General features: G+C 42.7%; 2 protein-coding genes across 5 annotated transcripts; one reads left to right on the top strand and one right to left on the bottom strand.

Moving 5' to 3' along the window:
- Positions 1 to 4,637: 4,637 nt before the first annotated feature.
- On the bottom strand, positions 4,638 to 7,259 carry LOC140821301 (uncharacterized). Its single transcript, XM_073181757.1, has 2 exons — positions 5,877 to 7,259; positions 4,638 to 5,793 (listed from the first exon to the last, which is right to left on the bottom strand). The coding sequence occupies exons 1-2, from the start codon at positions 6,441 to 6,443 to the stop codon at positions 5,164 to 5,166; spliced, it is 1,197 nt and encodes a 398-aa protein (XP_073037858.1). The 5' UTR covers positions 6,444 to 7,259; the 3' UTR covers positions 4,638 to 5,163.
- A 13,417-nt stretch (positions 7,260 to 20,676) lies between these two features.
- LOC140821302 (uncharacterized) lies at positions 20,677 to 25,095 on the top strand. Of its 4 annotated transcripts, none has more exons than XM_073181759.1 (14): positions 20,677 to 20,820; positions 21,003 to 21,105; positions 21,199 to 21,288; positions 21,699 to 21,764; positions 21,933 to 21,998; positions 22,136 to 22,221; positions 22,349 to 22,394; positions 22,472 to 22,526; positions 23,116 to 23,192; positions 23,289 to 23,475; positions 23,553 to 23,680; positions 23,757 to 23,861; positions 24,564 to 24,722; positions 24,821 to 25,095. In XM_073181759.1, the coding sequence occupies exons 2-14, from the start codon at positions 21,085 to 21,087 to the stop codon at positions 24,893 to 24,895; spliced, it is 1,161 nt and encodes a 386-aa protein (XP_073037860.1). In that variant the 5' UTR covers positions 20,677 to 20,820; positions 21,003 to 21,084; the 3' UTR covers positions 24,896 to 25,095. The 4 variants fall into 4 exon arrangements, with proteins under 4 accessions (XP_073037860.1, XP_073037862.1, XP_073037859.1 ...); XM_073181761.1 differs by having other exon boundaries at positions 20,708 to 20,885; XM_073181760.1 differs by having other exon boundaries at positions 20,718 to 20,820; positions 20,976 to 21,105.
- Positions 25,096 to 25,356: the final 261 nt, after the last annotated feature.

Raw genomic sequence — 25,356 nt, 5'->3', positions numbered from 1 at the left:
CGTTATTCGGATTTGCTGGTCACACTGTTTATCCCCGGGGGGAAATCACCTTGCCCCTCACCATAGGAGCTGAAGACCTTCGAAAGACGGTGATGACGGTTTTCACGGTGGTAAATGCCCCCACATCTTATAATATCATCTTGGGCAGGCCTGCTATGAATGCCTTGCGGGCCGTGGCCTCGGCTTACCACCAGAAGCTAAAATTCCCAGTGGGGAATAGAATTGGAGAAGTAAAGGGGGACCAGCCGTCCTCCCGCAAGTGCTACGCGGAAACCGTCAAAGTTGAAAATAAAAGAACCCGACGAAGTGGAGAGAATAGGAGACCAGGGAAGGAGGAGGTGCACTTTACCCAACAGGTATACATGGTGGAGGGAGAGGAGCAGGAGGAAGTAAGCATCTTACCCGGGCAGCCCTTGAAAACAACAAGGATAGCCCGGGATCTTGAGCCAGTAACCCGGGCTCAATTACTACAGTGCCTAACAAAGAATGCGGATATCTTCGCATGGTCCTCATCAGAATTGATAGGGATCTCCCCTCACGTGGCTGAGCACAGGTTAAATATCATCCCGGGCTCCCGGGCAATAAAGCAGAGGAAGAGGCACTTTGGTCTCGAAAAAGACAAAATAATTGCGGAACAGGTGGGAGAATTATTGGAAGCCGGGCAGATCAGAGAGGTCCAGTTCCCCACCTGGTTATCCAACGTGGTCTTGGTTCCAAAATCATCCGGTAAGTGGCGAATGTGCGTTGATTTCAGGGACTTGAATAAAGCGTGCCCAAAAGACTGCTACCCCTTGCCCCGGATTGATCAACTGGTGGATTCGACATCGGGGTATGAATTGCTGTGCTTCATGGATGCCTATCAGGGGTACCATCAGATCCCCTTGGCCCGGGAAGATCAGGAGAAGGTTAGCTTCATTACCTCGGGAGGAACCTTTTGCTATGTGGTCATGCCCTTTGGATTAAAAAATGCCGGGGCCACATATCAAAGATTGATGGACAGGATATTCACCAAGCAAGCCGGGCGAAATGTAGAGGTTTACGTGGACGATATCTTGGTGAAATCTCGGACACACAATGAGCTCATCCCAGACCTCGAAGAGACTTTCTCTACTCTCCGAGAGTATGGGGTGAGGTTAAACCCGGCCAAATGCACGTTTGGGGTTAAGAGCGGCAAGTTCCTCGGGTTCATGGTCACCGAGAGAGGAATCGAGGTCAATCCGGATAAAGTCAAGTCTATTACTGAAATGGCATCCCCAAAGTCAGTCAAGGATGTGCAGAGGCTCACAGGGAAAATCGCCGCCTTATCACGTTTCATTTCTCGATCTGCACACCGGAGCTACCCCTTTTTTCAAGCTCTAAGGAAAGCCAAAGAGTTTGGTTGGGATGAAAAATGTGAGAAGGCTTTCGAAGAATTGAAGAATCATCTCGCCGGACTTCCTGTCCTTGAGAAGCCTGGACCCGGGGAGAAACTTTGGGTGTACCTTTCGGCCACTGAGCATGCTGTTAGCTCTGTACTGATCCGAGAGGAAGGTACCGATCAAAGGCCGGTCTACTATGTGAGTCACGCGCTCAAGGGGCCCGAGACCAGATATACGGAGGTAGAGAAGGTGGCCCTAGCTCTGGTGATCACAGCACGGAAACTCCGCCCATACTTCTTGTCCCATCCTATCACTGTGCTGACTAACACCCCTCTCGGGAGAATCATGACTCAGCCCGAGATCTCGGGAAGGCTAGTAAAGTGGACTGTAGAATTGGGAGAATATGACATCGAGTACCAGCCCAGGAAGGCAATTAAGGCCCAGGCCTTGTCAGATTTTATCACCGAGATGATTGTTCCCGAGGCTGGCGGAATTTGGAGAATATTTGCAGACGGGGCCTCCTGTAAAGATGGCAGTGGAGTGGGAGTACTATTGATATCACCCACCGAGGAAAAAATACAGTTGGCAGTGAGGTTGGACTTCCGGGCCTCCAATAATGAAGCAGAATACGAGGCCGTTATCATCGGGATAAAAGCGGCCCGGGATGTTGGAGCTGCCCGAGTCATTATTTATACGGATTCGCAGTTGGTAGCCCAACAAGTAAAAGGAGCATATGAGGCCCGGGAGGATAAGTTTATAAAATATCTGACTATCATCAGAGAATCATCGTCACATTTCACAGATTGGAGCATAGAACAGATTCCCCGAGAGAAAAATACTGAAGCCGATGCCCTGGCAAAAATGGCGGCTTCACTCGCTGATTATCGGGAGCCGGGTATATCTTACCACACTAGCCTGGTATCCTCAGTGGATACCGAGCCTCCTAAAACCCGGGAAGATGATTGGGCCACCCCCATCCTTGACTACATCTCCCGGTCCCATCTACCCGAGGATGCCAAGGAGGCCAGTCAAATAAAAAAGAGAGCAGCTCGTTTTGTTGTGATCAATGACATCCTATACCGGCGGTCTTTCCAAGGTCCCCTTCTCAAGTGTATCTCCGGGGATGAGTCCATTTATGTTCTAAGGGAGATTCATGAGGGCTGCTGCGGAGATCATCTTGGAGCAACCTCCCTGGCTAGGAAGGCTTTGCTCGCTGGATTCTGGTGGCCTACTATGCATCAAGATTCTGCCCGGGTGGTCCGCTCATGTGAGGGATGCCAAAGGTATAGCAACATTAATCACCACCCAACTGCCCTGATGAAGCCTATCCGGGCCTCTTGCCCTTTTGATCAGTGGGGCCTGGATATCGTGGGATCCTTCCCTGTGGCCCGAGCTCAAAAAAAATTTTTGCTCGTAGGGATTGATTACTTCTCTAAATGGGTGGAAGCAGAGCCCCTGGCTAAAATCACGGAGGGAGAGGTTCTTAAATTCCTATGGAAAAATATTGTCTGCAGGTTCGGGATTCCCCGAAAGCTTATATCTGACAACGGCAGGCAATTCCAGGGGAATAAAGTCAGGGCTTGGTGCGAGGAGATGAAGATTACTCAGGCTTTTACCTCAGTTGCTTACCCACAAGCCAATGGGCAGACTGAGGTAACCAACCGCACTATTGTCCAGGCACTCAGAGCTCGATTATACGGAGTTGGAAAAGACTGGGTAGAAGAGTTGCCCAGTGTTCTTTGGGCATACCGTACCACACCTCGAACGGCTACTGGGGAAACACCATTCAGCCTGGTGTATGGTTCTGAAGCAGTGCTCCCGGCCGAGATCGGGCAAACCTCAACCCGGGTGCACGCATATCCGGAGGATAATGATAAGGCCCGAGCCAATGAACTCGATCTCATTGAAGAAAGGAGAGAAAGAGCGGCAATCAAAATGGAGGCTTATCGGCGTCGGGTGATGAAAACTTATAACCAAAGGGTCCGACATCGGGAATTCCAGATAGGAGATATGGTCCTGAAAAAAGCAAATCCGGCTGGAGATGTTGGCAAGCTTGAGGCCCGATGGGAAGGTCCTTACAAGGTGGTGCGCAAAGTTAGCTCAAGCACTTATTATCTTGAAGATGGGCAAGGCCGTCCTCTCAAAAGGCCCTGGAATGCTTTCCATCTTAAGAAATATTTTCCTTAGAAGTTTTTGTAAATCCCTTGTAAATACTTGGCAATAAAAAGCAAGCTTCAGGAAAGTTTATTTTAAAGGGCCCGGGTGGTACCATGCCCCGGCCTCCCTTCAATTTATTATAAAGGGCCCGGGTGGTACCATGCCCCGGCTTCCCCTCAAACAATTTATAAAGGGCCCGGGTGGTACCATGCCCCGGTTTCCCTTCAATTTATTATTAAGGGCCCGGGTGGCACCACGCCCCGGCTTTCCCTTCAGTTTATTATTAAGGGCCCGGGTGGTACCATGCCCCGGCTTCCCTCCAATTTATTATTAAGGGCCCGGGTGGTACCAAGCCCCGGCTTCCCTTCAGTTTATTATTAAGGGCCCGGGTGGTACCATGCCCCGGCTTCCCTTCAATTTATTATTAAGGGCCCGGGTGGGACCATGCCCCGGCTTCCCTTCAATTTATTATTAAGGGCCCGGGTGGCACCACGCCCCGGCTTTCCCTTCAGTTTATTATTAAGGGCCCGGGTGGTACCATGCCCCGGCTTCCCTTCAATTTATTATTAAGGGCCCGGGTGGGACCAAGCCCCGGCTTCCCTTCAGTTTATTATTAAGGGCCCGGGTTGGGACCAAGCCCCGGCTTCCCTTCAGTTTATTATTAAGGGCCCGGGTGGGACCAAGCCCCGGCTTCCCTTCAATTTATTATTAAGGGCCCGGGTGGTACCAAGCTCCGGCTTCCCTTCAGTTTATTATTAAGGGTCCGGGTGGTACCTTGCCCCGGCTTTCCCTTCAATTTATTATTAAGGGCCCGGGTGGTACCATGCCCCGGCTTCCCTTCAATTTATTATTAAGGGCCCGGGTGGGACCAAGCCCCGGCTTCCCTTCAGTTTATTATTAAGGGCCCGGGTTGGGACCAAGCCCCGGCTTCCCTTCAGTTTATTATTAAGGGCCCGGGTGGGACCAAGCCCCGGCTTCCCTTCAATTTATTATTAAGGGCCCGGTTGGGACCAAGCCCCGGCTTCCCTTCAGTTTATTATTAAAGGCCCGGGTGGGACCAAGCCCCGGCTTCCCTTCAATTTATTATTAAGGGCCCGGGTGGTACCAAGCTCCGGCTTCCCTTCAGTTTATTATTAAGGGTCCGGGTGGTACCTTGCCCCGGCTTTCCCTTCAGTTTATTATTAAGGGCCCGGGTGGTACCATGCCCCGGCTTCCCTTCAATTTATTATTAAGGGCCCGGGTGGGACCAAGCCCCGGCTTCCCTTCAATTTATTATTAAGGGCCCGGGTGGGACCAAGCCCCGGCTTCCCTTCAATTTATTATTAAGGGCCCGGGTGGTACCAAGCTCCGGCTTCCCTTCAGTTTATTATTAAGGGTCCGGGTGGTACCATGCCCCGGCTTCCCTTCAATTTATTATTAAGGGCCCGGGTGACACCACGCCCCGGCTTTCCCTTCAGTTTATTATTAAGGGCCTGGGTGGTACCATGCCCCGGCTTCATGTCAATGTATTACTAAGTTGGAAAGCCCGATTACCTTCCAACACTTGACGGATTCTTCTTATTTACAAAACAAAGACCCAGGGACGAATAGGAGAAATTTCATTAAGGAAAAGTATTACAACTACCAGAGGAAAGAAGTGCAAAAAATATTAAGAAGCAGTCTCTGGCCCCGAGTCCTCCTCCACCTCGGATTCCTCCTCAGCCGGGAGCTCAGCACCGTCCTCGGGCAGGGAGTTAACAGCCCGGGCTAAGTCCAGTATGCCTTTCTTTTCCAGAGGCAGAAGGCCGGCTTCCCTCACTTGCGCTTTGCATTTATTAAAGCCCGCCTTGAAATAAGGAAATGCTTTATTTATCACCAGCTGCTGAAATTCTGCAGTAGTAAGGAAAGCAGCCCGCCACTCCTCTTCTAAAATGGCCCGAGCCTTAAGATCCGCTTCCCGGGCTGCAAGAGTAGCCTCCAGCTCAGCCACCCTCTGAGTGGCCAGCACGAAATTATCCAGGGCAGCCCGTGCATCTAAATCTAACTTTTCAACCCTGGCCTCTGCCTTCTCCAATTGAGCCTTCAGCGAGACGATTTCTGCCCGAGCCTCCCCGAGCTGGCCCTGCAAGCAGTCTATTGTGGTGCTCTGGCCAAGGAGGGCATCCGCATGGAGCTCTTGGAGCTGAACTATGCGGGCCTGGGCCTCATCATGGAGAGCCTGGGCGGAGGCTGCCCGGGCCTCAGTGCTTTTTTGATAAGCACCCATCTTCTCAAAGGCCGCTCTAGCCATTTGCCCGCTCTGGGAATAAACCAAGAAATGCATAAGGAAGAAAGTATACAGATGAAGCAAAGAAGCAGGAGTGGTGGAAAGAAAACACTTACAGCTAGTAGGAGATTGAAACTCTCCATCATCAGATCCCCGGCCTTCGAAGCCAGAAGCATGGTCTCATCGGCAGGAGTTGCCACTCGCTTCAGCGTGTGGAAGCCTATCGACGAACTTCCGGCCGAGAAAATGGTCTCGGGCACTGCGGGGGAGGGGGAAGTAGTGCCATCTGTAGACATTGGCGGGACAAGCCCGGACCCCTGAACCACCCGGGGCTCAACACGGACAAGCTCTTTTGAAGCTTTCCTTTTCTTAGTGGTTTGGAGGGGCCGGTCTGAGGACTCGTCCTCCCCTTCGATTAGAATAACCCCTCGCTCCTTGGGCTCGGAGGTCTTGGCAGTCTGGACGTTAGGAGAGGTACCAGCCTGCCCGGCCTCAGCAGTAGCCAAGGTCCCTTTTTCGACAGGCATCTGGGATGCCAGCTCCTCCTCGACCCGGTCTTCAGTAGCCGCCTGGGATGAAGACCCCCGCTGCTCTCGTGCCTTCCTTTCAGCAGCAGCGGCCTTCCGGGCAGCTTTCCTAGCCGCTTTTTCCTCAGCCAACTTTTGGGCAAAGGCCTCTTTCATCTCAGCGTCTGCAGGAAATAAAACAGCCCGTTAGATTATGTGATCTACCAAGGGAAAGGCAGCACAATAAGGGTTAGCGAAAGGAACCTACCGGGGCGAAAGGCATCGAACTCTTCGATGATGCGATCGGTAGGCTCCTCCACCCCGGGGCTCAGACCGTAAGTCACCAATAAATTTTCACCAAGGAGGGCAGAGGAGCTATACACCTTACCGCCTACCACCTCCTCACACTGGGTGTAAGAGTCAAGTATGCGGTGGTTCTCAGGAAGACCCGGTTGATCAGGAAGGGTAGAAATAAACCCAATCGGGCATTCAGGGAGTTTAGCAGGACGAATGTAAAAGAACCGACGTTTCCAGTCCTTGACAGAAGAAGGAATATCTCCGAAAAGTTTATGGTGAGACCGGGTCTTGAACGAAAAGGCGTAATCGCCAATGTAGCAGATAAAGAAAAAATTAAAAAGGCAAGGCTCAAGGGGAATGTCGGGGTGCATGGAGAGGAGGGTGAAAAAACAAGTCATCATCCTAATGGCATTAGGGTGAAATTGGTTGAGAGGAATGCCAAGAAGGGAAGATATCCCAATGAAAAAAGGGTGAAGGGGAAATCTGAGGCCATTGATGACCTGGTCTCGAAAGAAGGTAAGATACCCTTCTGGTGGCTTGTCAGCCCGATCACTGGGACCAGGGATGACAATAGCATGGTCAACAGGGATGGAGCCAAGGATGCGGATCTCCTCGGCGGATTTGGCTCGGAGAGAGCTCACCATGGTAGAAAACCATGGCAAGGGGCCAGAATCAGTAGCCCGGGCAGGAGAAGGAATAGCCCGGGCTAAAGGTTTCGAAGAAGTTACCTTCTTCTTTTTCTTCTGGGGACGGGAGGGCCCAGCTCCGCGAGAAGTTTTAGATTTTTTGAGGGGAGGAAAAGGAAGAGTTGAATTTTGAGGACGAAAAGTAGAAACGGGGGAGGCAGAAATCGGGGGACTATCGCGCAGGGCCTCCGACTCAAATTCCGAGGAGCCCTGATAGATGTTACCCGAAGTAGAAGAAGTACGGGAGGAAGACATAATGGAAAAAGGGGAACTTACGCGGTGTTTGGAAGAGAAGTGGTGGTTTGATCGCTGGGGATTGATCGGCAGTATGACAGAGTTGCAGACGCGGAGGCTTAGTGAAAATTGGCGAAAGTAATGACGGGTTGGGGAAGGAGATATATATAGGAGCAGAAAAACGACCTGGGCCGTAGATCTAGCCATGATCCAAAGGTCCGCGTCGGTTCAGAAAAACACACCCGGATCACGGATCTCCGCCGTTGATCTGGAGGGATATGAATGATCAGATTCGCATCGTAAGTCGCACCTAGCAGGTGAAAGGACGTGTAATTATGAAGGTGTCAGACTTATCGGGTCCTCGGGAGACGGAACGTTGCCGACCGTTAGAAAGGAAAAAGGAACACGTGTCATCATGACATCCTACATGTCCCTCAAAAAAGATAACGGGCATGTTACCTCGAACCCGGGAGGTTTGAAGCCCCGGCAAGTCATTTTAAGCCAGGGAGGTTTGAAGCCCCGGCGAGTTATTTTAAGCCCGGGAGGTTTGAAGCCCCGGCGGGTTATTTTAAGCCCGGGAGGTTTGAAGCCCCGTAACTCGCCCGGGAGGTTTGAAGCCCCGGCGAGTTATTTTAAGCCCGGGAGGTTTGAAGCCCCGGCAAGTTATTTTAAGCCCGGGAGATTTGAAGCCCCGGCAAGTTATTTTAGACCCGGAAAGTTTTGAAGTTATTTTGAGCCCGGGAGGTTTGAGGCCCCGGCAAGTTATCGTTAGTCCGAAAGGTTTTAAACCCCGGTTTTTTACTTTAAAATCCATAAACTTGAAGGAAGAGCACAAGCGAAGTGCGCAAAATAAAATTTTATTAATAAAATCGGTGAAATATCGCAGTAGCCAGCCTAGAGCCTACATGATCCTCTCAGTCCGACATCCAGCTATGAAGCTCAGGGAGGGGAAGGTTGGCAAAGGACTCGGTAGCGGCAAGCTTGCGCAGCTGTTTCCACTCCTTCCGCAGCATCGCCTGAAGCAGAACTTGATCAGTGGCTAGCTCGGTCACGTGCGTCACATAAAATATCCGTTTGTATCTCCTGTCCAATGCTCTCTGTGGCCTGGTAAAGGCCAGACCGTCTTGGAAGGATTGCACAAGATTATGAATCTTATGCCAAGTGGACATAACTTTCGCCAGAATAAACTCCTCGATGGTCCTCTTCAACGACTCTAAATGAACGCGCGTAGAGGGTGGCAAGTGACCATACGGACTGCTGTTAACAGTAGTTTCACTTGAACTCGGCATGATCGAAACAATCGCTCTCACTTCGCCTTCATCTACTTATTTATAGGCAAAAGGTCGGTAGTCTGGAGGAAACCGAAAAGTTTCCAACCATATGAAACGACTACGCATTTATGGAGGAGAGATTAATCGCGACCGTTGGTTTAAGCATGCGTGTTGGATCAGGAAACGCCTGAAAAATTGTTCCAGGTAGTCAAAGGGACGCGAACAAATATCAATGTCACAGCGTCATTATTACCTTGGGAAATGGGGCGTCCCTCGGCGGAACTTTAGTATCAAAGATCGAAATTTGTGTAGGGGACACCATACCGAGGGGCGGGAAGTCTTAGGGTATCGGCACTCATCCAAGCCCGGGGAACACGAGTCCCCGGCATTTCATGGAGCCCGGGAAGCCCGAGGCTCCCGCAGGTGATTCACAGCCCGGGGAACGCAAGGCCCCAGCATTGGGGTTAATCGCCCGGGAGATATCAAGTCCAGAAGTTTTTAGTAAATTATTTCAGATGGTTTTGCCCCGTTCATGATGTGTCACTGGATTTACAGTGGTTATAAGCCGAGTGGTGATAGAGGAAAAGGAACTAAAATAAATTCTTATTCAACCATATACATTGGCGCATACTACATCGTCATATTTCTCTTCTATTACAATTATTCGTATCTTCAACCAAGCCGACAGCGGGGGAGTGGAGCCTTGCATGAAGCTGGAAGAGCCGAGAATGTTCTTCAGGAGCTTCAATTCCTTCCGAAGCATCAGCTGATATACATGACCATCCGTGAAGATGTCCACCCACTCAGCTAAGTGTAGTTGTTTGCGCACTTTCCTTAGTTTGGATGCCAGGGCAGGAGTGGTGGCTTCCCCGGAATCGTAAAGAAGTTTCAGTTCTTGAAGCTCTTCCCAATAGCCAAGAACTTCGTTCAGTACTTCATCTTCTATGATGGACTTTTGAACTTCCAGATTGGGCTCCCTAAGGGCTTCGGTCATCCCGGGAGTTCTCGAGCTGCTAGCATCGGCCATATTTATGAAAGTAATTAGCAAGGGATAGGGGATACCAGATATATATAGGAAAGAGGAATATATCCCGATCGTTGATTCTCGAATATATCTACGGCTAGGGTGAATATTGGAAGTTGCGCAGGGCAGGCGAAAAGACAGGCGTCAATATCGAGATATTGTAACAGCCCTCGAAACGCGGAACGTTGAAAATAAATTTGAATTTTAGGGCTTACGACGACATCAGCAAGGGTATCCACATCTGCAGAGTCATAGAAGACTCCTGTATCACCAGGAGAACATCTTTTATTAATCGGGACAGCGAGATAGACTCTAGCCCGACTTTTTTAGGAGGGAGTGGTGATGCCCCCAAGAGAACCCGGGCCCGGGTATGGACCCTGACCCGGAAGGTTCTCGAACTCGGGCAAGATCAGAACGGGGAAAAGATATTGAAGTACAATTACCTTCAGTGACCTGGTGGGAAGGACGCCCGGGGAGTAATCAGCTAATATCCGGGGTAAAAACTTCCCGGCTCAAGAAACACCTCAGAGGCACTCGGGTGGAAAACACCCGAGAAAAAGACGCATTCTCTCCTTGATCACCACGTCTTCCTGACATCGCGGAGCCTATTTTACCCCATTCCATGACCAGGTCAACTCTTAGTACGTGTCCCACTACTTGACAACGTGGCCCATGACCCCGAATCATGGACCACTATCCGAATTCGGCGGGTAAGTCATCTACCTGCCTCATCTATAAAGACCCCCCGTAAGTACTACAGAGGAGGTAACTCTTTTTGGAATACTCACAAGCACTCACAAATATTCTTACTCCCTCTAAGTTTTCCTTTGCGTACATTACTGACTTGAGCGTCGGAGTGGATACGCCGGAACAACTTCCGGCGCTTCCCTAACGTTCTGTGTTTTCAGGGTTATTACTCAAATCATCCCGGGCACTGTCCTCCAGGTGACAGGGAACTCAACCACCCCGGACCATCAGTAACTTGCAAGAACATCCGCACATATATCCAAACACTTGACTTGGCAAATCGCCCACCCGGCTATTACCCGATTTGCCAGGTTGACATCAATCAAGGTCATGAAAGTAAATCAATAATTAGGCAAAAACTTGTGCGAGACGGTCTCATGTATCATATTTTGTTAGACGAATCTCTTATTTGGGTCATTCATGAAAAATTATTACTTTTTATGCTAAGAGCATCATTTTTTATTATGAATATCAGTAGTATTGAGTCATCTCACAGATAAAGATTCGTGAGACCGTCTCACAAGAGACCTACTCCAATAATTATACACTTAAAAGTAAAATTTTCATTTATATTTGTTCATATCCCAAGTTTGTTTTTTGCTTTCTAACCTAAGGATAAAAGGAATTATCAATCAATTACCTCTGCTCTATGATAGGGTGCAATAATTCAATGTTTGTTTTTTCATTAACATGTGACCTCTGCTATGAACTACATGGACAAATTCGTGGCCCATCCAAGGCCTCATATACAACAAAGTACTTTTTGTAAAAAGATACAACTCGTTATCAAACTGGGACTGAACACATCTCTCTTTTTTAAGACTATATATATGTATATGTATATGTATATGTATATATGAGAATTAATTAAATTAAACAAAGTTCCTTTTTTTTTTTTTTTTTTTTATCGATTTGGCATTTAAACATCCCAGAGATCTTTCCCTCAAATGGAAACGAGGAATGTTAAAGAAAAAATTCCAAATAAAATCGAGTAACCAAAATATTGGACTATAATAGGTTAAAAAGCTCACGAACGAGTAAATTTACAGCTAAAGCTTCTCCATGATAAATCTTTTATGCACGTTACATATGGTTTAAAAAATCTGAACATGATATCGTGCAAAATTTGAATTGCTTAAAAATCTTTTACACACGCTGCATATTTTTATTTTTCGATATAATTTCATGTAAAAACACTTAAAAAGCATGAGCATCAATTAAAAAAAATTCAAGAGAGGATTTTATCGATAAATTTATTTATACACCATGGTTTAATTTCAGCTCATTGAATTTTAATAGTTAAAGTAGATAATAACTATAAAAAAATATCACCAATCATTAAAAAATTATCCACTTTAAAAACCATTCTCTTAAATACAACTGAGATAGTCGCAAATTTTGTTTGAAATAATTTTAAGCCAAAATTGAAATTTTGATAAGATGTACTTATATGTTGCGATTTTGGTTTTCCCCACATTGTGAAATTTCAGTTTCGATCCGCTATCTTTTTTCTATTTTTTGATGTGGCGCTGACATATATAATGAGTGCATGCAACATCAGTATTCTCTTAGAAATTTGAATAAAATTGCAAAAAATGTTGAAAAATACAGGACTAAGATTAAATTTGACAATATAAAAAAATAAAATTGCAAAACAGTAAACATATCAGATTAAAATTATAATGATCATTTTTGCTAATTTTGATGATTAATTTCAGGAAAAAAATTATTAACCCTGTGTGGTTTTTTTTCTTCATTTGAACGACGATGATAATGTTTTATAAAGTATTGTATTTGCATTACAATTAGTATCTTAATTACATTAGGACTACGAGTAGGTTTCTTGTGAGACCGTATCACGGATCATATCGGTGAGACGGGTCAACCTTATCCATATTCACAATAAAAAGTAATACTCTTAGCATAAAAAATAATACTTTTTCATAGATGATCCAAATAAGAGATCCGTCTCACAAATACGACCAGGGGCGGATCTAGGATTCCGACAGAGGGGGGGCCGCTTAGTTTATTGAACAACCGTCGCTATATTGCGACGGTTTTTCAACAACCATCGCTATATGGCGACGGTTATAATAAACCGTCGCGGATTTTGCGACGGTTTCCGTCACAACCGTCGCTAATCCAAAAAAAAAGACGGATTCAGGTTTCGAAATCGGGTGGAGCAAACGTCATAATTGACTTTAGCCACTGAGATACATGGGCGTATCTTTCATTTTGGGGGGGCCATGTATATATATATCTGTTTATATATTTAGTTTAAAAAAATTAATATATACTAAAAAAAAAATTTAAATTTTTTGGGGGGGCCGTGGCCCCCGTTCGCCCTACACTAAATCCGCCCCTGAATACGACCCGTGAGACCGTTTCACACAAATTTTGCCTGCGACTATTAATTATACTCTCGGTATAAGATCAGATAATTAGGATTTACACAAGTCTATTACTTATGTTCAACACTACATTCAGTATTCAGATTCATGTTATTTTTTCTTTTAATTCAGGTTTTTAATTGTTTTGTTTCTCTTCTGATTCGCTGCATCAGGAATTTCAGAGACTCGAAGATGGTGGCTGTAGCAATTGAGTAAAGAAAAAATTCACGCTGGAGATGGTGGTTTTAATCCTGGTGCCTTCATCGTCTCGCCATGCTTCGCCTTAGCTCCACCGCAGCCTTGACCACAAATGCACCTTCTACCATCCGAAGCCATATTGTTTTGATAATTGATTCAGTACTAGAACGTGCACCGCCGTGCATGGTTGTCTTGGATGAAACAAGGGTCCTGGTGGCAGACGCCGCATGCATAGGCGGCAGCCGGCAATGGTAGTGATATGAAATTGAGGTGGAGCACGGCGAGGCAATCCAACGCATATGATGCGAAGATGGAATGAAGCACAAATTCAAATATTGTCTAACTAGCGTAACTATCCCATTCTAAAAAATTATATATATCTTAATGGTTATATTATTTTAATTTAATATTAACCCAAATTGACATCTTTCTTAAATAAAATTTAAATGCTTTTTGTCAAAGTCAATTGTTGACCATTGACAGTACGGTCCACCATTGACCTTGGTCAATGACTCACATTTTTTGTATATACGTATCTTTTATCATCCATATATGTTCGAGCTAAACCCAATGATGCTTGAAATGTTGTACAAAATGTACGCACAAACAGAAAGGAACAAGGAAAGAAAACAACGTCAAAAAGAAACAGTATCGCTAAGCTTAAAATAAGCAAACCGAGGCCTGTATGTAATATAGTGTCCTTAAAACAGATTCGTCCCCTCAGGTGTGTGCTTCGAGGATGAACGTGGACGTCTGTTTCCCAGGATACAACGGAAAACCAGCAGTACCGTAGCACAAGGCACCACGACGACGAACTGAAGCAGTACCTGAACTTTATCACGAGACAGTGTGGCGACCGAAGAGCAGCAGCCGGTGGAAGCAGCGGCAGCCGAGACAGCAGAACAAGTAAAGCTTCGAAAATTTCAGAATATAGGAGAGTGTGTTGGATCTTTTTTGAAAGACTTAAGGCTGCCTCTATTTATAGGCACTCATCAGGACAGTTACGGCTGGCCATACGAAAGGCCAAAGGTCTGGCTAGCTGAAACACCAAAGGGCATTTCAGTTGGAACACCAAAGGTCAACTGAAACTGTCCCAGCTGAAGCACCAAAGGTCACAGACCATTTCGAAAATAAAAAATAGCAAAAGCTAGGTAAGCCTTGGTGGGAAAATTTTGCCTTGATCGGTCCGACATTCGACGCGCACGTACGCCTGCACACAAGTCAAGCCTTTTTCCACTGCAAATCGGGCCCATGATTTGCACCCCCTGCGCCTGTGCAGAGAGAGCCTCTTGACCAATCATTGTTACACCTCCATAAAGTATAACACAATATAAACTCACCAATGCTATATTCATTTTTAAATGTGGGACATTTCCCACTTGCCATCTACTAAGCCTTGTCCAATTTCTCATTCAAAGAACAAGCCCAATAGCCCAATAAGCCTAAGTCCAACATGAAAACCATAATCAAATCATACACGTTAGTCAAGAAAAAAAAATGGTATCTATATAGATACATGTGACTCGATATTCCAGATCAACACGATTTATTTTAAGAGTCTTTTACTTTCTCTCACGCTCTCTAACTACAGATATCTAATTATTGATAAAATATAGTATAACATAACTTCGTCGTGTAATCTGGAACATGACTCCTTATTTATATGTAGAGTTTCTATTTAAGCTCATTGATGCGCTCAAAAAATGCGCATCCATAAAAATACCTTGAATCGATGATCACGAACCAATTCTTCAATATACCGAATCAAACCACTCCAAAAATATAACTGTGTATCAAAGAAAACGTGTGAGATGACTCCGCCCGAAGGCGAAGCCACTCCGACGCTCAAGTCAGTATATTATTTGAGGGAAAAATATAAGACTGATGTAAATAATTGTACATGAAATCGTACCTTGATTAGGGTTTAGGAGCCCTTTATTTATAGGTGTAGAGTCTTAGTTGATATAGAATTTTGTAATACATGGTAACTAGATTTCTGCATATCCATATAATATTTTGTGACACCTCTAAAATATAATTAATGATATGATAGGATTTTTACCATATCATCACTAGTACCCCCCGCAAAAAAGTGACGACGAGTGAAATGATGGAGGAACGTTAAATGAATGAATTATATTTTAGAGTATGTAAGATAATATTCTAGTTGCATGTAATAGTGTCCTTTGAGCGTTTGTTGTGGAGTGTACTTTTTGAGGTGAGCCAAACAAACGGTCAACGTAGTCATCTGTTACTGAATTGGTAGTCAAATATATGCTCTTTCCTATTGAGTCGCTAGAGAGTCAAAAGAGCCAAGAGTGGCTATACTCTTAATAAAAACCGAGTCAAGATGTTGAGACCAGCATAAACAAGAAGTTCGAGATATATCGACTACTGAAAGTCAAGCTCAGATGAAGAGCCATAAAGAATATCCTGCTAATAACCGAGCTAAGTATAAATAAGATCCTATTGAAAATCGAGCTCAAATGAAGAGCTATAGATAATATCTTCCTGAAAATCGAGCACAAATAAAGAGCTATAGATCAAAGACTGCTGAAAACCAAGCTCAAATAAAGAGCTATAATCCTCCTAAAAACCGAGCTCAAATAAAGAGCTATAAATAATATCCAGCTGAATACCGAGCTCAAATAAAGAGCTATAGATAATAGTCTGCTCAAAATCGAGCTTAAATAAAGAGTTATAGATAAGATCATGCTGAAAACCGAGCTCAAATAAAGAGCTATAAATAATAGTCTGCTGAAAACCAAGCTCAAATAAAGAGCTATAGATAATAGTCTGCTGAAAATTGAGCTCAAATAAAGAGTTATAGATAAGATCATGCTGAAAACCGAGCTCAAATAAAGAGCTATAGATAATAGTCTGCTGAAAACCAAGCTCAAATAAAGAGTTATAGATAATATCTGAGTGCCGAGCAAAGTCGAGCTTATGTAATTGCATTGAGGTGCCGAGCAAGGTCGGGCTTACTGAGGTGCCGAGCAAGGTCGAGCTTACTGAGGTGTCGAGCAAGGTCGGGCTTACTGAGGTGCCGAGCAAAGTCGGGCTTATGTAATTGCCAAGCAGAGTTGGACTTACTGAGGTGCCGAGCAAGGTCGGGCTTACTGAGGTGCCGAGCTGGGTCGGGCTTACTGAGGTGCCAAGCAGAGTTGGACTTACTGAGGTGCCGAGCAAGGTCGGACTTATGTAATTGCATTGAGGTGCTGAGCAAGGTCGGGCTTACTGAGGTGCCGAGCAAGGTCGAGCTTACTGAGGTGCCGAGCAAAGTCGGGCTTATGTAATTGCCAAGCAGATTTGGGCTTACTGAGGTGCCGAGCAAGGTCGGGCTTACTGAGGTGCCGAGCTGGGTCGGGCTTACTGAGGTGCCGAGCAAGGTCGGGCTTACTGAAGTGCCGAGCAAGGTCGGGCTTTACTGATGTGCCGAGCAAGGTCGGGCTTACTGAGGTGCCGAGCGATGTCGGGCTTACTGAGGGGCTGAGATGGGGTGCCTGATAGTGAAAATCACATGAGTGGAGCCCAGGCACGGTGCATCGAGCATGCTGTAGGACACTGCAATGAAGCACAAAAAACGAGACAAAAGAGAGCAGAAAATAATTATCTCAAATATTTGAATTGGATGATGCAACGTAAGAACTTTATTATAAAAAATCCTTGTTCGGATAATGATAAAATCTCAAGTACATGAAACTTATCCCATTGATAAAATATTATGAGCTTTGTAAAGCTTCAAATATAGTGAGAGAAATATCGTGATTTTAATAAAATCGAGCATGACAAGTACTTGATGAAATTATGTATGAGGTTGGGCATATTTGGCTCAGATTAAATAATTCATCATAAAAATCTAAAATATCACATGAAATTTGATCTCAAGCTCATGCAGCTAGTTACGAGCTAGTTACATTAAAAATAAACAAAACAATATAGAGGTCATACTAAATTGAGTCAGCATAGTCTCAAACATAATAAAATTCAGTTGAATCATCACGGCTCTATCAACTAGACAATGGAAACATGGAGTAAAAATTCAGCATACTTTAGCTATGAAGATCCAAAAAGTCAATGAATCCCAATGAATAATATGATTCCCGAAATCAATAAGTGAATAACCCAATTCGAAAAATTCACCTAGCTCGATTTAGGTGGTTCAAGGCAAATAAATTATCATAGACGAGTAACAATGGAGCGATAGGTAATCTTACACAACCTGCAAGGGAGTATCCTAGCATAATGATAAAGGTTGGCTCTTGAGACATTCTAGATTGTCAAAGAATATGCATAAGTTGGTTAAAAGTAACTTAAGGATATTGTTGCAGTCAACCAATTCATTACTTCCTTCTAAGCTAACTAAAGAAACCCTTAGCTTCTCTAAAACTCACTTTTGCTAAAATAATTCACAAAAATATAGTCATACGAGTGCATATAACAACATTAATGAATCTCGGGCGGTTGTTCAAGAAATCTTACTTTTTAATGCATACAACTCAAAACCGAGTATACATAGTACAATGTAAAATTAACTACATAATTAATTTGTTTCGAGTGGCGAGATCAAAATATCACATGGAAAATAAATATATTATGTGTTTCAGTCTTTTAGGATGTGAGTGGGTGTATCCATATTTATCAAATGATACATGTCCCTTTGTCAACAATGAAACAAAGTTTATAAAATAATATTTAACATAATTGAGCAGTAAAAACAATTAACACTTATCTTCTGAAGTAGCGAGCCCATAAGTGATGCTTCGAAGCCACACCATTAGAAAATATATAATGCATGCCTCGAAGATGGATTCTCAGCCTAATCTTTGATAGAGTATTATGAGTGAGGAGGACGGTGGCTGCACACGGTGATGAAATTTTCTTGTTTTCCCCCGGAAACTCCATTAAGTGTAAGAACACATTTCAACCTATAAAGTCAGGAGAATCAAAAGATAAAGGCAGCCCCTTCAATTTCTGCAACCAAGCCCATAAGTTCGAACCAAGGAGCCTTGATAGTAAGAAAAAAAAAAATCAAATCTCCTATGAATATTCCAATTCATAGTAAATAATTTCTTTAGTAAGTGTATCCCTTTTATCCTAAAATGATACTTATTTTTCAAATCACACTAACTACATCATGCAACATAAAGGGTAAGACAAATAAGCTCTAATCCATTTATCCTAAGACTAGGCAGCAGAATAGCTTAACTATAGCTCCACAATTTGAAGCTGTTGTTCAGCAATTAAATTATAGCAATGGGAAATAAATAAAAATGTTAAAGAAATTCCTTGGTTGGAAGAATGTGAAACATACAAGCACTCGAACGAAACATTGATGGCCTCTAGAAGAACAAGGCTGATAACAGTTCTTGAAAACCTTCGATTGAAAGAACTCAACTCGGGGTTTTCAATACCACTCCGGCTTAATTATGGCTGCCAACAAGCATAGATTCATCCTTAACACCAATCTGAGCACCGTAATTCTGTCAAATCGTTGAAATCTTTCATGAGGTATGCGTGTCTGAGATCGGTTAACTCAAGCATTCCATGGAACAATTAGAATGCAGCATGCGAGAATTGAAAAACAAATCACAGATCTCGAGGAGACATGATCATCGACTTAGTGACAATCCAATCAAGAAATCTGTTGGGTCCATAGTTATGCGGCTGAGATGGCGAAGCGAAGAGCAAGACTGGTGCTTAACTGAACAGCGTACGGTGAAGCATGCTTGTGGGTCGACAACTCGAACTGTGGTTCTCGACAGTGAGTGTAATAGCGAAGGATCGAAAGTGACGAACCGTTAAGGAGCGGCGATGTGGGCTTTGTGGTGGGGAGACCTATGTAGTTCACGTGGCAGAGTTCTAGAAAAAACGTGGCATGGAGGGGGGGTTCAGTGACGATCGGATATGCGTTGGGGAATACATGTCTTGTTTGATTTTTCCGGCTGGTTAAGAAATCACGAGTGGGTATCTGGCGGCTTGGTGGGGGAATTGCAGTGTATTTTGTTCCATGTATATGATAGGGTGCGGTGATGGGTTTTCTCTTTGTTCTTTTTCTCAATTCAACCAGTAGATCCAATCATGGGAATAAATTTCGTTCCCACATACGGCGTCATTGATGGGCTCAAAAAATGCGCATCCATAAAAATACCTTGAATCGATAATCACGAACCAATTCTTCAATATACCGAATCAAACCACTCCAAAAATATAACTGTGTATCAAAGAAAACGTGTGAGATGACTCCGCTAATTGTACATGAAATCGTACCTTGATTAGGGTTTAGGAGCCCTTTATTTATAGGTGTAGAGTCTTAGTTGATATGGAATTTTGTAATACATGGTAACTAAATTTCTGCATATCCATATAATATTTTGTGACATCTCTAAAATATAATTAATGCTATGATAGGATTTTTACCATATCATCACTCATCATTCAAATAAAAAAAAAAAACCCATTTAGCCTCTACACGTAAAAGACAACATTAAAGTCTAAATAACCCGTAGCCTTATTTAGATCACTTTTATGAGCTTAACTTTATTTGACTATTAACAAAACATAAAAGATCCACATATTTTTAAACCCAACTGTTGAATCAATGTTCCAATATTTGAGAATGTTGGACGAGGAAATGATGCTGGATCTTACGTACTCTAGTTCCTAAATTGTAAAATGAAAATGCACGAGGGTTTTTATTCATACGATGTGATCAGAATCTATGTCAATTTTGAAAAAAAAAAGTAACCAAAAAAACAAAAGCAGACCATGATCAAGTCTGTTGGCTCTATCATGTCAAAGGATGTAATCGAGTCGATCCGAGCCGAACTCTTTAATGTTTGAGCTTGGTTCATTTATATCGAGCCGAGCTCGAGCTTTATTTAACGAATATATGTATGACTCACGAGCTTATTCAAGCCTTTATCGAGCCTAAACAAGCTTAATAAATATGAACTATACATTTAAATTTTCATTAAATTAATTAAAAAATAATTTATATACTTAAAGAAAAATATATTATTCTTATTAAAATTTTTAAATTTATTATAATAAATAAATTTAATAGATTTTTTTATATATTTAATAAAAAATATGCAAAATCAATAAATCAAATATCAAAACTATTATTTTTTCATCTAAAAGATTACTCATGAACTTACCAACGAACATGTTCACGAGCTAATGAGCCGAATACTGTAAAGCTTGAGTTTGGTTTGTTTATCTTAACGAGCCTCATTAAACGAGCTCAAATGAGCTTTTATCGAATCGAGCTTCGAATAGTTCACAACAATTTGGTTCGTTTACATTCCTAATCATGTCTTACAAGTGTATATATTGCATAAATTTAAAATAAATAACACACCAACCAACTTGCATGAGTGGAGTCTTTATTAATGTTTATTAATAATAATGGGACGACTAAGATCTCAAGCCAAATTTAGGGTATCGGTATCAAATGAGTCTTGACCTTACTCTGAACTTCCAAGTTTCATTGTTTCTATTTCCTTGACCAAAAAAAGAAAAAGAAAAAGAAAAAGGAAAAGCGTGTTAGTATACGGGATAAATCGCTATTTCCTCTTTTGGCCATATGTAAAGTGGAAAACAAAATTCAGGCGAGCTTATAACCGCGGAAGGCTGCGCGGCGAGCGATTGAGAGCGCGAGCGATCGAGCGACTTTAGGGTTTTGATTCCCAATCGAATCGAAAGGTTAGTGATGAGTGCCCCGAAGCTATTCAGAGTCATTTCCTTTATGAATCCTGTTTTTTCTTGAGGTATTTTATCTGTCTTCAGTATCAAGGATCGGAAAAAAAAAATGGTGAGTTTGATTTGGTATCTTGTGCTGATTGTGTGTTGTGAGAAAGAGGTGTGCCTATTATTGTTGTGTGCAGGAAGAGTGCTTGAGCGATTGAGGGTTATTGAGAGAGAGAGGGGAGGAATTCGAGAGCGGCCACATCTATTTCGTCAATCGTCATGTCTGATCGGAAGCTTGTCGTAAGTTTACAGATTTTCGTCAATGGGACCAAGAAAGCGATGTTCTATATCGAGTTTATGAATTTGTGCATGTGCTTTGGTTTTCCTCTTTAGGTTTTGGGAGTTCCCTGGGATGTGGATACTGAAGGGTTGAGAGAATACATGAGCAAGTTTGGGGATTTAGAAGATTGTATCGTGATGAAGGTTAGTTCTTTGCTGTTTTGGTTATAAAGATCTGGTTTTGGTGTCCGACACCTCTTGACTATTGTTCTGGAGTTTACAGGCTTAATGTTTTTTATATTTTCATAAGATTTAGGCTTCTATGTTTCGTTTTTGGACTCCAAGTAGGAAGGAATTGATAAATTGTCTCCCCCACGAACGCAAAATTGTGGGAAATTTCTGTTTTATTTTTTGTTGATTTCTCATTAATTTTTTATACCTGGAACTGTTTTATTTGATTTTTGGGCGGTAATCAAATTTTTATGATATGTCTTCATATTTTTCTAGGTGCTGCATTGAGAACGTAATTATACTTTCTCAGTTCTTATAGTTATGATATTGTTGGGTTCAATGTTTAAAGGCATCCCTTATCTTTTTTGATGTAATGATTTCAGGAGCGGTCCACAGGCCGTTCGCGAGGCTTTGGATATGTAACGTTTGCTGCTATTGAGGATGCCAAGGTAATGTAATGCACTGCTTTGACACATGATTGTAACCCTCTTATGTTATTCCGCATGGTTTGAATTTCAATGTTCATTCAACTGTCCATTGTGTTTTTCTATGTGTGCGTGAGAGCAGAATTTCAAGCAGCATTGTGATAACATATATTCTGTGTGCGCATGCTACAGGCTGCATTAACTAGCGAGCACTTCCTTGGCAATAGGGTTTTGGAAGTCAAAATAGCCACGCCTAAGGTTACCTTCTTAAATCATTCAGCTGTTCCACAATATCCATTTCAAAGTCCTGAACCTGTCCATAACCCATTTGTTTTTTGTTGGTGGCTGGTAATAACCCTGATGTTCTATTTGAATCTTCTATGTGCTGTTCGCAGGAGGAGATGAGAGCACCATCAAAGAAAGTGACCAGGATTTTTGTGGCGAGGATTCTACCATCTGTCACTGAAGCTGCATTTAGAAGGTTCCTTGGACCTCGTATACCAATTCTCGCTCGCTTGTTTTGTTCAATTTGTTGATTTTCAGTGGGGATTGGGTGTGGATTTACACTTGACGAGATTAAATGTGATTTATGTTATATTATTTTGCAGCCATTTTGAAAAGTACGGTGACATAACAGATTTATACATGCCAAAGGTTAATACTTCTATCTCATTTCCTATGAATGGCAGTTTGAAATATGTAGCATCGTATCATCCAATTTTTGTTCTCAGGATCCAAATACCAAAGGTCATCGTGGAATTGGATTCATCACCTTTTCAGTTGCTGGTAATTTTATTGTTAATGTTGTTCTTATAGTCTTATTTACTTTTTTCTGTATGATTTTTATGGGTACCTTTTGAAACCTTTGTGAGAAGTTTATTAGGTGTAGGTTCTATTTGCACATGTCCAATTATTCAAATGCATGAAATATGGTACCAGTATATCCTTCTTGCGTCTTTTCAAGAAACGTCAAATGCCCACATCCTTTCATCTTGCTGTAATTAGCTATTTTCTTAAGTTGTTGGCTTTTAGTGGTGTTCCTTTCCATGCATCTCTTGCTGGATTGTAATTTGGCTTGTCCATGTGGTTCTTAACTGTACGAAATTACGAATTCACTATCATAATCCTATTCCTTTTGAATTGCAAAGAAAATTTAAGCTAAGGCGTTTTCATGATTTTGGAAATTCTTACGTATCCATGTGGCCAATTTTAGAAATTAGAACACTGGAAAGGTTAAGCTTTTGAATATGATTAGTTGATGCAGTGTTCATGACTCTTTTTTAGTATGCATTTGGTGTGCAGGCAATGCCATTTTTTGCCTTTTTATTGTTTTTACTGCAGAACCCACCTTCCATCCTGTCTTTTATAATCACAGATGCAGTGGATGATCTGATGGCTGACACACACGAATTGGGAGGATCAACTGTAGTTGTGGACAGGGCTACTCCAAAGGTAGCTACAATTTTATTTTAAAATTCTAGTTAAATTCGTAAATTCATTGTATAGTTAGAGTCTCCTTGTTCACTTGATAATGATAATATACTGTAGGAGGATGATGTTAGACCTGTTAGCAGAATGCCTCAGGGTCAGGGTGGGGGTGGGGGTGGCGGCGGGGGCGGCGGTGGAAGAGGAGGAGGATATGGAGCTTATAATGCTTACATTAGTGCTGCAACTAGATATGCTGCGCTTGGTGCTCCAACCTTGTATGATCATCATCCTGGTCCTTTTTATGGAAGTAAGTTACTTCCTGAAAGCAATCTTGATTATCTTTTAAACGATGTGTTGCACTCAGTTGTATAATTGTTGATTAAGGAGGCGAGCCACCTCGTGGGATGGGCAAAAAGGTTTTTGTTGGCAGGCTTCCTCAGGAGGCAAGTGCAGAAGATCTTCGTCAGTATTTTGGCAGATTTGGTCGTATTTTAGATGTTTATGTTCCAAAGGTAAGAAATAGATGTGATAGCTCATATGTATCTGTACTTGTTTAAATAATTGTGTGAATTGTCGTACTTTGCATAGGATCCCAAGAGGACTGGTCATCGAGGATTTGGTTTTGTAACTTTTGCTGATGATGGTGTTGCAGACCGCGTAGCTAGAAGATCTCATGAAATATGTGGGCACCAGGTGTGACTCTGTCCAGGAAGTTATGATTTTTACAGATGTTTTATGCTCCCGATGTGTACAGATTTAGGTTTCAAAACATCGTGATTCGTAATTTTCCTTAAGTTTTCTGCAATGTAAAATCTTGAACACGTCGGGCAATGCTTGATGTGCCGGTCTAGCGGGTTCAGTTTGACTCGTCACTTGTGAGAAAGTACCTAAAACTTAGGACTGATTTATCCGGTAATACTTGACAAACAGAAAAGTGATCACTTGGTTATCTGACAGACGGCAGGATGTGTTTTTCACTTCCATCAGTTTACCAGAGATGTCCTGCCAATGGCAGCCTCAAAAGATCTTCACAAATTAAATACCCCATCAACAATTCATTTTGATGCATTATTCTTTGTAGATGACATCTGCCCCTACGTTCAGTTTCAATATATATATATATATATATATATATATATATATATATATATATAGATATATGTTATTCTTACATTTGCGGATATTATCTCTTTGTTGGTATATATATATATATATATATATGTTATTCTTACATTTGTGGATATTATCTCTTTGTTGGTGAAATGCCCGTTTCTATTTACAGATATTTGATGTAACATGCATTGTATTTGTTAGGTCTTCAACATACATGGTAATTGTAAATGAGAAATAGTACGAGTATTAGTAATATAGAGGTTTTAATCCGATGCATTGCAGGTTGCAATTGATTCTGCTACACCAATTGATGATCCTAGCCCCAGTAGTAATTTCATGGCGAGTAATCCTCCCGAGCCATATGGCTATGGTGGACCAGGGTATGGTGGACATATGCGTAGCAGTTATGGAAGAATGTACGGCAGCCTGGATTTCGACGATGTGAGTACAGTTGGTCCTGGAATCAAATTTTCGTTATAATATTCTCACCATTGTGCTAACACTCGATCCTTTCTATGTTGTGTATGTTTGTTTGATAGTGGGGTTATGGAGCGGGTGGCAGTATGGGTGGTGGTAGACCATCACGCCCAGATTACAGGTACAGGCCTTATTAGTTGCCGAAAGGCGGCTGCATCTACGTCTGGTCTTGTTTATGAAATGTGAACCATTGCTTTTGGGATTCGTGGATGATCATGAAGCCAAATGTTTTATCTTATTCATCCATTAGTCGGTTACGTAAACATGTGAGTTATTGATTCGTTGTTCTTTAGAATTTAACTTGTTAAATTGGAAGTTATTGAACGATGTTTCCTACTGTGTTACACGTTTTACATTAGGGTTAGATAGCACAAACCAAGTTCAGGACGCAAGTGCCAACAGCCAGCCCTATGGGATTACACCCAACCACAGTTTCAGCTTTTGATGTTTGGTTTTGGTTCCTAAAATTAATCATCCTGAAATGCGTGGAATCAGAACAGTAAATTAATTTTTGAAAACTAATTATGAATATAACTTTTTGATTTTGGAACCCAGCCTTAATGTTCGATTTCTAAAAATAATCAACCGGAGCTGTGCG

This window comes from Primulina eburnea, unplaced genomic scaffold (assembly GCF_022965805.1).
Source record: "Primulina eburnea isolate SZY01 unplaced genomic scaffold, ASM2296580v1 ctg507_ERROPOS390280, whole genome shotgun sequence".
NCBI classification, from domain to species: Eukaryota; Viridiplantae; Streptophyta; class Magnoliopsida; order Lamiales; family Gesneriaceae; genus Primulina; species Primulina eburnea.
This window is presented reverse-complemented; position numbering and strand designations above follow the sequence as displayed.